This window comes from Osmerus mordax, chromosome 22 (genome assembly GCF_038355195.1).
Source record: "Osmerus mordax isolate fOsmMor3 chromosome 22, fOsmMor3.pri, whole genome shotgun sequence".
NCBI lineage: Eukaryota > Metazoa > Chordata > Actinopteri > Osmeriformes > Osmeridae > Osmerus > Osmerus mordax.
Genome location: NC_090071.1, coordinates 7,620,317 through 7,631,289, shown reverse-complemented (window position 1 = coordinate 7,631,289; position 10,973 = coordinate 7,620,317). Strand labels below are relative to the sequence as shown.

The 10,973-nt window shown below is 51.7% G+C and overlaps 2 protein-coding genes across 2 annotated transcripts; both read right to left on the bottom strand.

Annotated features, from left to right (window-relative positions):
• Nucleotides 1-349: 349 nt before the first annotated feature.
• mettl21e (methyltransferase like 21e) lies at nucleotides 350-3,146 on the bottom strand. Its single transcript, XM_067260776.1, has 4 exons — nucleotides 2,977-3,146; nucleotides 2,104-2,261; nucleotides 1,295-1,412; nucleotides 350-1,153 (listed from the first exon to the last, which is right to left on the bottom strand). The coding sequence occupies exons 1-4, from the start codon at nucleotides 3,032-3,034 to the stop codon at nucleotides 744-746; spliced, it is 744 nt and encodes a 247-aa protein (XP_067116877.1). The 5' UTR covers nucleotides 3,035-3,146; the 3' UTR covers nucleotides 350-743.
• Nucleotides 3,147-4,277: 1,131 nt separating this feature from the next.
• ercc5 (excision repair cross-complementation group 5) lies at nucleotides 4,278-10,951 on the bottom strand. The gene is made up of 15 exons (XM_067260774.1): nucleotides 10,802-10,951; nucleotides 10,475-10,650; nucleotides 10,276-10,391; nucleotides 9,995-10,096; nucleotides 9,804-9,864; nucleotides 9,526-9,669; nucleotides 9,236-9,434; nucleotides 8,121-9,152; nucleotides 7,715-8,004; nucleotides 7,264-7,383; nucleotides 6,093-6,306; nucleotides 5,627-5,771; nucleotides 5,263-5,463; nucleotides 5,031-5,115; nucleotides 4,278-4,796 (listed from the first exon to the last, which is right to left on the bottom strand). Exons 1-15 carry the CDS (start codon nucleotides 10,887-10,889, stop codon nucleotides 4,278-4,280), a joined length of 3,492 nt encoding a protein of 1,163 aa, XP_067116875.1. The 5' UTR covers nucleotides 10,890-10,951.
• Nucleotides 10,952-10,973: the final 22 nt, after the last annotated feature.

Genomic DNA, 10,973 nt, shown 5'->3' with positions numbered 1-10,973 from the left:
TTTTATATTGTTTACCAAAATAGTACAACCAACCAGCATCATATTATGGGAAACAGACTACAATCTCCATGAATGTATATTTTTAGCATTGGAGGCAAATTAAGCTGTCATTACATTTGATAAGGTCGACCATGGTGGGCTGTGCCACAACAGTGAGATCAGTGGCTGGAGCTCAGTGGTGAGATGAAGGGGATCCCTGCCAAGAGGAAACCCTAAGGAATCCCATCTGTCGTCTGCAGACTGAAAGAGGAGAGTGGATGTCTGTAGATGATTTAGCCAGCGCATTAAGGTCAGTTAGACCAGAGATATCTTCTTGGCCTCTAGTTTCTACTAGAATAACAAGCAAAAATCGAGAATAAACTATGTTTATTTAACATGTGTGTTATAAAAAAGGTTTATTAAATAAACAATATCTGATATTGTACATCAACATTTTTTTTGTTGTATTATACAAAACGTTTACAATAAAACTATTATGCTATGGTCTGGAGAAAGGGTAGGAATATACAGTAAGTCCGTTTTTCAATATCATACAATAGCTTCTATAGAATAAAAAAAAATCTTTATATAGGAAGCATAATATACAATACAATCAATAAAAAGCGACATACCGCATACAAACGTAAAAATAAGTCACAGTTTTTTAGGTATCTATATAATGTTATACTTTTGTCATATTATTCTTGTAAGCACTTTTGGGATTTTTTGGTAATATGAACTGTACACACACTTCCACCAGTCGCTCAGGCAGGCCCCCGAGGGTCCACCCTCCTCCAGGCTCGGTACAGCTTGATGCAGAGGCTGGGCAGGTTGTACACCTCCTCCACCTGGAAGCGGCTCTGGAAGCGCTCCACGAAGGTGTTCTCCTTGTCCAGCCGGAAGCGCATGGCCCAGAGGATCTCCGTGCCCTCCTGACACAGGTGCTCAAATGTCTGCATCAGCTCCTCCAGATAGGGGTGAGCATACACCACATCAGCAGCCAGGATGTAGTCGAAGTGACTGCTGGCTTGGGGGAAGCGTTGCTCCAGCTCCTGGCCCCAGATGAGCTCTGTGACCTTGGGGGTGTGTCTGCAGCGCCCTCTAGTGTTACGGCTGATATTGTACTGCAAGTTCCCCAGGATATTTGGAAGGTCAGTGGAGGTTACCTTGGCACCTTGGTGGGTGGGAGAGAGCGGGAGGTTAGGCTGTGAAAATGTGAAATGAGGAAAAGTGGAGAGATAGTATAAATAGAAACTGCCACAGGACACAGTTCTGTTCTAGAACTCTATGCAGTGTTGGATTTGCACAGTCTTACCCAGCAGGCTGGTTACTATGGATACCAATCCGGTTCCGGCACCTAGTTCGATGACGTTCTTGTCAGTCAGGTTGTATTTGTCACGGTTCACATCCAGCAGATAGCACATGACTGATGCCTAAACAACATAGAAGTATGTAGAGATAAGGAGGATAATATATGTTGTCCGCCAACCTCCCTCCTATTTAACCCCCTCCATGCAATACTATAGATGGGAGTGGTGGGAGAGATATGACAAAGCAGTTTACAGTTCTAGCTGGCCTAATCTACCAACACACATCTAAGTCCCTCCTCGAGTCCCCGTGCAAGTGCCAAGGGGGCACATCTGCGCCTTGTTTAGGGATGGCAGGGGCCCAGAAGAGAGGGAGGAGGAGGGAGGAGGAGGGAGAGGAGAGAGAGACGTAAAGGCATACAGAGGAAGAGGAGAGGAGAGGAGAGAGAGAGATAGAGAGAGAGACATAAAGGTGTACAGAGGGAGAGGAGAGGAGAGGAGAGAGAGACATAAAGGCGTACAGAGGGAGAGGAGAGGAGAGAGAGACATAAAGGCGTACAGAGGGAGAGGAGAGAGAGACATAAAGGCGTACAGAGGGAGAGGAGAGAGAGAGACATAAAGGCGTACAGAGGGAGAGGAGAGGAGACAGAGACATAAAGGCGTACAGAGGGAGAGGAGAGGAGAGAGAGACATAAAGGCATACAGAGGGAGAGGAGAGGAGAGAGAGACATAAAGGCATACAGAGGGAGAGGAGAGGAGAGAGAGACATAAAGGCATACAGAGGGAGAGGAGAGGAGAGAGAGACATAAAGGCGTACAGAGGGCCAGAGCACGGCTCCGTAGCAGCCGGTCGACTCGGTGATGCGGATCTGGGAGTCGGCGTAGGTGAAGCCCTCCCACATCTGCGTGGTGATGACAGGCGGACAGAAGCGGCGCTCCATGATGGCGTGCTCCAGCTCTGCGTCCACGGCAACATCTGCCAAGGCAACCGCCAGCACACACAAGAGTTAAACCAAGGGAAGCTCTCCTGTCATGAGGGAGGGGTTGAGGAGGGGGGGCTGTAGGAATCCCCTGGTCTCGTTTTACAGACATTGACATTTGCTTTGAGGCTTTTCAGACCGTAACAACGAGTGGTAATTGATCCCAACATAACCTTATATTTCCCATTTCCCATTTTTCAACAAAGCTCGCCTATCCTTTTACCTCTCTACACGAAACCTCCATTAGTAACTCTAGAGCCAGAACGAGAGTATGTCCAAGAATGTCCTCGTGTGTGTAATGCTAACCCTCTGCCTGCACCCGTCGAACACAGAGGCTTCACTGATACAGTTATTTGTGGCCTGTGTGATGAACAACCGTAGAGTTATGCAACAGGGAGAAGGGCCGACAATAAACGGTCCATAAACTCACTTTATAGTCTCACAGTGTCGGTGTGTGTGTGTGTAAAGGTACCTAACCACACACCAAAAACAAATCTGTCACCACTTAGACCACCCCTCACCAGCCTGACGCAAGGCAAACATACCCTCTTAGTCATTTCAAACTTGGATATAAAATACAGCTCATTCAAATGTAGATTACTCACAATGCTCACATACTCAAGCATAACAGTAAGACTTTCATGCTAACTGATGTTTCCTCCCACGACAGGCAGAGCCCTGTAAACCACGGTCAGTGTGTGTAGGGTTCACCTTCAGCTGGGGTTTTGGTCGGAGTCTGTCCTGTAGACTGTGCCAGGTGGGTCTCCATGTCTGGGGTGATGTGGAACTCGGAGGGGTTGGCTATCCTCAGGGGTGCTTCTCAGGGTCTGGGCCACGGTGTGCCTGGGAGCAGGTGTTTGTCCTACTGGTGGTTTGGTCTTCAGGACACCCCAGGCTCTGGGCTCATTGAAACTGTTATGTCCACTGATGCCCCCCCCCCCCCATTTGTTCTGTTCCTCTATCTCTCTCTCCAATCTGCCCCCACTATCTCTTACCATCCCTTTCTATCCCTCTTACATTTCCTCTGTGTCCCTACCCCTCTCTCTCCGCGCCCCCCCCCCCCCTGCCTCACCACCACCAACACCACCTCCAACACACGTCTACTTATAGATGCCAGCAGCTGCACTGACTGAAACAGGTCAAGAAGAGACAGAGAGGGGAAAAAGGGAGGAAAAAGAGAGGGAAGGAGATCGGAGAGAGAGCGTCTGCTGAAGAGGCCTGACAGAGGCTTGAGAGGGTGAAACCGGGAAGGAGAAATGGTGAGGCGAGATAAAAGCACCAGAACGGATTCAGAGGGAAGTGTGACGACTGTGGAGCAGCTGTTGACAGAGACAGGTCTTTCAAAGGATTGAAATACAGTCCCGCTGAATGTCAGCCAGCCCTGACCTGCCAGTCAGACTGTTAACCAATCGGCAAGGCAGGACTAACCTGTGTGCTGAGACCTGTAGAAGATCCTGTAATTGATCTATCCACTGGGGACTTTGCATGTGGACTGTGAATTGTGCTTCAACTACTTTGGGCTTGCATGCTACATTACATTAACATTTAGTCATTTATCAGACGCTCTTATCCAGAGGTACTTACAGTAAGTACAGGGACATTCTCCTGAGGCGTAGGGTTAAGTGCCTTGCCCAAGGACACACTGTCATTTGAAACTGTCAGGAATCGAACCGGCAACCTTCTGATTAATAGCCTGATTCCCTAACCACTCCCTAACCGCTCAGCCATCTGACTCCCCTACCCGATACCCTAAAGCAGCAGTTTATGACAATTGACTAGGACACAGTAGGTAGTATGAAAAAGACATGTTCATTTATTCCTCCAGAATTTCTCCTTCCATGTATAAATAGACATATTGATTACATCCCTCCTTCAACTGCTCAACAATATCATTGGGTATGAGGGTGTGATTCAGGATGTGTCATTCAAAATGTTTACCATTCCCAGAATGCTTCATATTTTTTTGCGTACTGAAGTTCCATTCTTGTCCCCTCTGACAGTCAGTTCAAAGTTCATTGAGCCTTTGTGCCCCTGCCTCTGACCCGCCCTTTACCCCCCCTTCCTCTTCCCCCCCGGCCTCGTGGATTTCCCTCAAACACGGACCGGGCAGTTACCATGGTGACCCTGCTGTCACCTTCACAGTCTTCCCCTGAACTACTGCTCTGGCTCTGTGGGTGGGGCTTAGGCTGGGACACGCCCTTATTAGGCCGGGGGGCTGGATTCCCCTTCTGGCTGGCCCCTCCCACATCCTCCATCAGCCCAAAAGCAGGTTCTGCAAGCTCTGAGCCCAGAAAGCCTCCTCCAGACCCCCCTGGGGCCTCCTGCCCCTCCTCCTCCTCTCCTCCTCCTTTCTGCTGCTTTCGCCCCTTCCCTTTCTTGGACTTGGTGTCCTCTGGTTCACTGTCCCCCTCCCCCTCCGCCCCTCCGTCCTTCCTCTTCAGACAGGTGACGGCCCGCCGGAGCCTCTGGCTGCGGATAGCCTGCCTCTCCTGCTGCTCCAGGCGGAAGAACGAGTCGATGCGCGACTGAGTCTGCAGGGAGGGGGGGGAAATGCAGAGTTAGACAGCGAGAGACAGTAAGAGAGGCAGTGTGTGAGAGAGAGAGAGAGAGAGAGAGAGAGAGAGAGAGAGAGAGAGAGAGAGAGAGAGAGAGAGAGAGTTGATGATCAGCCGGGCTTCTACTGCAAAAAAGGATTGTCGGGAGAGTGGAATCTGGTTCGAAAGAGGTTGAGTCAATCTCCCCTTCAGTGTGAAGTGCTCTCTCACCTGCTGTGTCTTGAGCTGCTTGAGGACAGGCCGGAGAACCTCCTCGGTCTTCCTGCTGTTCCAACCAAACCGACTCAGGCAGAACGTTCCAGCGGTCAAGGAAAGAAACCACACACACACACACACGAGACAAACACAGACACACACAGAGATACACACACATACAGAGACAAATACAGGCGCGCACACAGGCACGTATACACACACACACACACACACACACAAAGGATATTCCTTGATGAGGTCGAGGTGTGGGAGCCCCCAGGAGAAGGAGCCGTCTGACTGGTCGACGGGGGGCTGCAGGTAGGCGTGGGCCACGGCAGGGTTGGGGAAGCCTGGCTGCAGCTTCAGCCCTCTCAGCTTCCTCTTCACCTTGGTGTCCCGGGGGTCCGACACCAGGCGCTTCTCCTGCTGGGCCTGGGACCACCAGTCACTGGGAAGACACCACACACACACACACACACAGTCTCTTTTAGCTTGAACGCTGGGGTTAAAGACACATCGGAATACATAGGCTCACACTACCTCACCTGAACAGAGCACGCGCACACACACACTCACCTGAACAGAGCACACACACACTCACACTCACTCACCTGAACTGCAGGAGGGGCTCGATGCCTGGTCCGGGGAACTCGTTGAGGATCTCCATCCCAGAGACGTAGCCCACCCCTGGGACCCCCTCCGTATAGTCACTCCCCAGCAGGTAGGCCAGGTTGATCATCTTGGTCCTGTCCAGACCTGCAGCCCCCCCACACAGAGGGCACAGAGAGAGAGGGGGGGGGGGATGAGGGGGTTTGGGATTACTGGATGGCTTGACCGGTGATGAAATGGTAGCATTAAGGATGGTATGGTCGTTGTGGGTTTGGCCTAGCATGGTTGTTATGAAGTGGCCCATCATCACTGCCCCCCCCCCCCCCCCCCCCCCATCCCTGCACCTGCTCCAGTGCTGACACAACACACCTATCAGAGACCAGCTTCATCAACATCATCGCTTATCCTGCCCTTGATTTATTGCTGTGGGCTAATTAAAACACAGACTCACACACACTCAAAACTAACCCAGTTGGTTCTGCAGGTCCACATACTGGTAATGCTCCACGTATTTGTTCTGGCTGAAGAAGTTCTTGTAGACGTGGCGTCCTCCAAAGAGCCACACGTCGCTGTCGTCCGTGATGGTGCCGTGCGTCTGGTCGGCCCGGTCCAGCGACGCACACTGGGCCTCCGCCTCCATGGGCGCCACCAGGAAGGGCACGCCAAACAGTCGCAGCAGCTCCTGAAGGGGGGGGGACCGCACACACACAAACACACACACCTTTAACAATCATCGTTTTTTCCGAATCGCAGGGAAGACAGCAATGGGACACCTTTACGGAATTACTGCTCGAGGGGAAACAGTGTGTGTGGGAGTGTGTCTAAGGTAGGGCAGGGAGGAATCTCTGTCTGGTTGGAGAGAGCTCGTAGCTCCCTGGAGTGGTAAACAAAGACACTTTTAGGGGATTAGATGCATAGTCACTCTGACACCTGAATCCAGTCCCCATGACCCCACTTTCAGCAGCTTATTATCCCCACACAGGAGCCGCAGAGGGATCCTGCTAAATATGGAACGCTATTTGATGTGTTGTTTTGATTAGAGGGACTGCCAGAGAGGGGGAGAGAGACAGTAAATTAGGGTGAGAGCGAGGAGCGAGAAAGTGAGAGATGCTTGTGTGGCACGGTCATAAATTGTTTTGTGCACAACATGGTGTCATGGCGTTGGGCTGTGTGGGGTTTGGAGAGGGCAGAAGCTGGTTGGGTGTGTTCCAGAGACCGCCCCTGCCTACTCCACACACACACACACACACACCCACACACACACACACACACACACACACACACATTCCCCCACAGCCTATGAGGCACTTGCTCCGGAACGTGAAGCATCACACAGCCATTTGAAATCATCTCTACATAATATATAACTTCATTACATTTACATTTAGTCATTTAGCAGACGCTCTTATCCAGAGCGACTTACAGTAAGTACAGGGACATTCCCCCGAGGCAAGTAGGGTGAAGTGCCTTGCCCAAGGACACAACGTCAGTTGGCATGACGAACTGGCAACTTTCGGATTACTAGCCCGATTCCCTCACCGCTCAGCCAACTGACTCCGACTTCAACTTTTCTGTGTTGCCTCCTCAGGACACGTGTATATCATGATGTCCAGGTGTGTGTGTGTAGACAGCGTGTCACCTGGCTCTCCAGACACATCTGTCCTGTGACGGTGGCAGCGAACCTCTCCTGCTGCTGTTTCTGCTCCGTCAGGCTGCTCTGCTGGGCCTGCAGGGAGCTCTCCAGCGCCGCCAGCTCCCCCTGCGGGACAGCACAGGTACTGCATCCACTCATCTCAAACGTGGCCATTGAACATTCTCAACAAAAGGGTTCACAAACAAAAGCCACTCTGTTGCCGCTGCTTGTTAGCACTGCACACTGCAAACTCTTTTTTTTTTTGTTGACTTTAACAGCTGCACATGAGAAAACAGGAGAGTAAAGGAGTTTCCGGTCTGGTTTACTTCCTTCCTGAGCAGGTGTTCCTAGCTGCAGCATAGCGATCCACATTCATGAGGTACAGAAAAAGAATCTTAACAGAGATGGCTGCATTCCCCATTAGGAGAGGTCTGTCTATCTAGATCTATGAGCTCACCACATCGATGTGTTCCCACTCATTGGGTGCCAGGTCGGGGGCTGGGCTGGACTTGTTAGAAGGCTGAGGGTCTTGATGTGCATCTTCGCCATCTTCCTTCTCATCCCCCTCTCCCAGGGCAGCACCTTCACCGCTTTGTCCCTCGGTCCCACCTTCCTCCTCCTCCTCCTCGGTTTTGGTCATGTCATCGTGGTCCTCCGCAGAGGGAGCTCCACCCCCCATCTCTGTCAGCGAATCACCCGTCTCCTCCTCCTTGGGCTCCTCCCCCCCAGAAATCTCGATGAAGCCGTCTGAAACACAGGAGGAACCGGGTATCACGACAACAATTGGTATCTGCTCGAAAATGTTTAGGAGCACATCGATACCCAGTCCTGACATTCAAGGAAAAACACCTTGCAACCTTTACCTTCTGAGTCGCTGTCATCAATGTCCATTGTCTCTGTAATATCGTCATTCCTCGCCTGCCATTCCTCACTCTGTCCATTCCTCTCCTCCTTTGGAGAGAGTCGGGTGAGTGTTATTGGGCTGGTTCTTGCCCCCTCAGCTCCATTCAGAGAGGACCCAGATGGTGGAGGTGACACTGTGCTAGGGAGGGATCTTGGTTCTGTAACAACCCCTCCTTTAGGACCAGACCTCTCCTTCTGACCCCCTGCCTCCCCTGGCCTCTCCTTGTCATCCCCTCCAGTAGAAAGCAGACAGCCCATCTCTCCATCTTTCTCCTTCGGTTTGTCCCTCTCCATCCCTCCGTCCCTGGTTCTCTCTGTGCTCGCACGTCCTTCCGAGTGTCCCAGTGCTGTGGAGAGGAACGCTCTGCTCCTCTGGCTCAAGGCCTCCTCCAGCTCCTCCTCTGAGCTGCTCACCACCACACTGTCCATCGGAAGGATCAGGTCTGGGCGGTGTTTCCTGAATCCGAGCCGGTCCTCATTGGTTAAGGTCTTAATGAGGGGTTGGCCCTCGCCCTCTGGCTCCTCCTCTGAACTGCTGCTAATGACTAATCTATGCGCGGGACGCTGGACGGGGGAGCTGCCAGTCGGGGTCTTTGACGCGGGAAGGTCATCCTCCTCTCCCAGGGCTTGGCGGATGGCGAGGAGGGTACGTGGAGACACGTCCCCCCCCGCGAGCCCCTGGACACCCTCCACCACACCCTCCCCTCTTCCCTCCTCCTCTTCCTCCTCGTCAAAGCTGTCAACCATGGCAGCCTCGATGGCCTGCAGTGTGCGGGGGGAGGGGGGCGCTGCCTCGCTCCGAAGGGACGGGGAGAGTTTGGGGACTTTCGGTGAGGGACCTGACACCTCATCGGTCCCCTCTTCTGAGATGGGACGCCACAGGGGCTCCGGCCTCCCCCCTCCCCCCTGCCTCTTCCTCCCTGAGAGGGGCCCACCAGCCCAGGGCAGGGCGGCGGGCTGGCTCTCTGGAACCTTCTCTCTCTTCTTAGAGCCTGGGAAGCACACGCACACACCCACGATGAGGAACAATGTCTCCAGACTATTTCAAATGGCTAAGACGCAGAGAGACGTGCACCTTTGATGAGGATGTAGTGGGCGGAGTCCTCGGAGACGAGGCGTCGTGACTCCACGCTGTGCTCCTCCTCGTTGTAGAGATGCTCCACCCCTCCGGCGCTGCGCTGGCTCATCTCTCGCTCCACCCCCTCCAGTTTCTGGTTCAGCTTGTTCCTCTGGAGCAGTCCAGCCAGCTGGTACTGGGAGAACTCCCCTGAACACTGGCAAGAGCAGGGAGATATACTTGTTGATACTTGGAGTATGTGAAAGTGTGTGTGTGTGTGTGTGTGTGTGGATGTGTGTGTGTGTTACCTCTGGAGGCTTGTGGTACATAGTCCTGCGTCTCTTGCTGAACTCTTTCATGTCTTTCAGGATCTCGTGTTTCACTTCCGGAGGTAAGCTGGCGAACTCCTCTGAGTTGATATCCACAGAGTTAGGGTTTTCATTCAACTCCTCCTGAAAAGAAATCGATTCACAGCAACCAATAGCACAATGAGAAACAATCAAAACAAATCATCTTACACAACGGCTGAGGTTTGGAATTTGCATTTTCGAGTTCATATCAAAGCCAAGTATATGAAGCATTTCACCTGGTATATGCGATGGCTGTCCACCATGTCTTCCCACTCCTTCTCCTCCTCTTCCTCTGAACTGAAGAGATACAGGGGCCGGGGGCAAGGCCAGTGAGGAAATATGGATCCATTCAGGATTGCCAGTTCAAATCATTCATGGTGGATTAAATACCAGTCCATTCTTGAGGCCAATTGGCCCTCTGTCTCACCTGTTCTTCTCCCTTTCCTCCTGAGGTGGTAGGGCTGGTAGAACGTACATGTCATCCACCTCATCTCTCCTCACACCGGAGATGCTGGGCAGAGGCTCAGTACTGGAGGAGAGAAGCTCAGTAAATCACTGCTGAGGAAAACTGCTTCACTGAATACAATGGATGGACATCTATCAGAGAACAAAGAGACACTATCTGTCTTTTTTTTTTTTCTTCTTTTTCTTCAGATCACCGTTTCTCCACAGCTTCTGGACTGAACTTCTCCCTCCTCGGTGACTCACCTGCTTTCTCCCAGTGCAGCCTTAATGGCTTGTCTTTTCAGGAAGGTCTTGAGGAGCTTCTCGTTGGTTTGTTTGGACTCACGGTTCAACTCCTCTTTTCTCTGTCTCCTTAGGTTCTGAAAATAGATAGAAACATAGTCACAATACATCTCTTTCATACACACAAACATGCAAGCACGCACACACACACACACTTTACCAATGTCTGTTTCTTCAGCAGAGGAGCATCACCATCGAACACAAAGACGGGCTTGATGCGGAAGTAGAGTAGCTTGCAGAGGCGGTGGAAGAGAGTGAGCAGGTGGGCGTTCTGGACACTGTTACCCTCCCGGTCTCTCACTCCCTTCACTGCCTGGTTCAACCAGATACTGATGTCTGAGGTTCTGATTAAGGTTCTGCCATATTAGTACTCTCTCTCTCCCTCCCTCCCTCCCTCTCTCTTTCTCTTTCTCTCTCTCTCTCTCTCACACACACACACACACACACACACACACACACACACACACACACTGCAATATGAGGATACCAACAGCAAGAATCTTTCCTTCAAGGGTCTCCGGGTTGATGGTCTTCCCCGTGCTCTCGAGCAACTTCCACAGCCCGTGCACTCCCATTGTAAAAGTGACTACAGTAATTTAAAGCAAGTCACTTGGAAAGCGTTCTTGTACGATTATTGAATCTCACACTCACCCGTAATT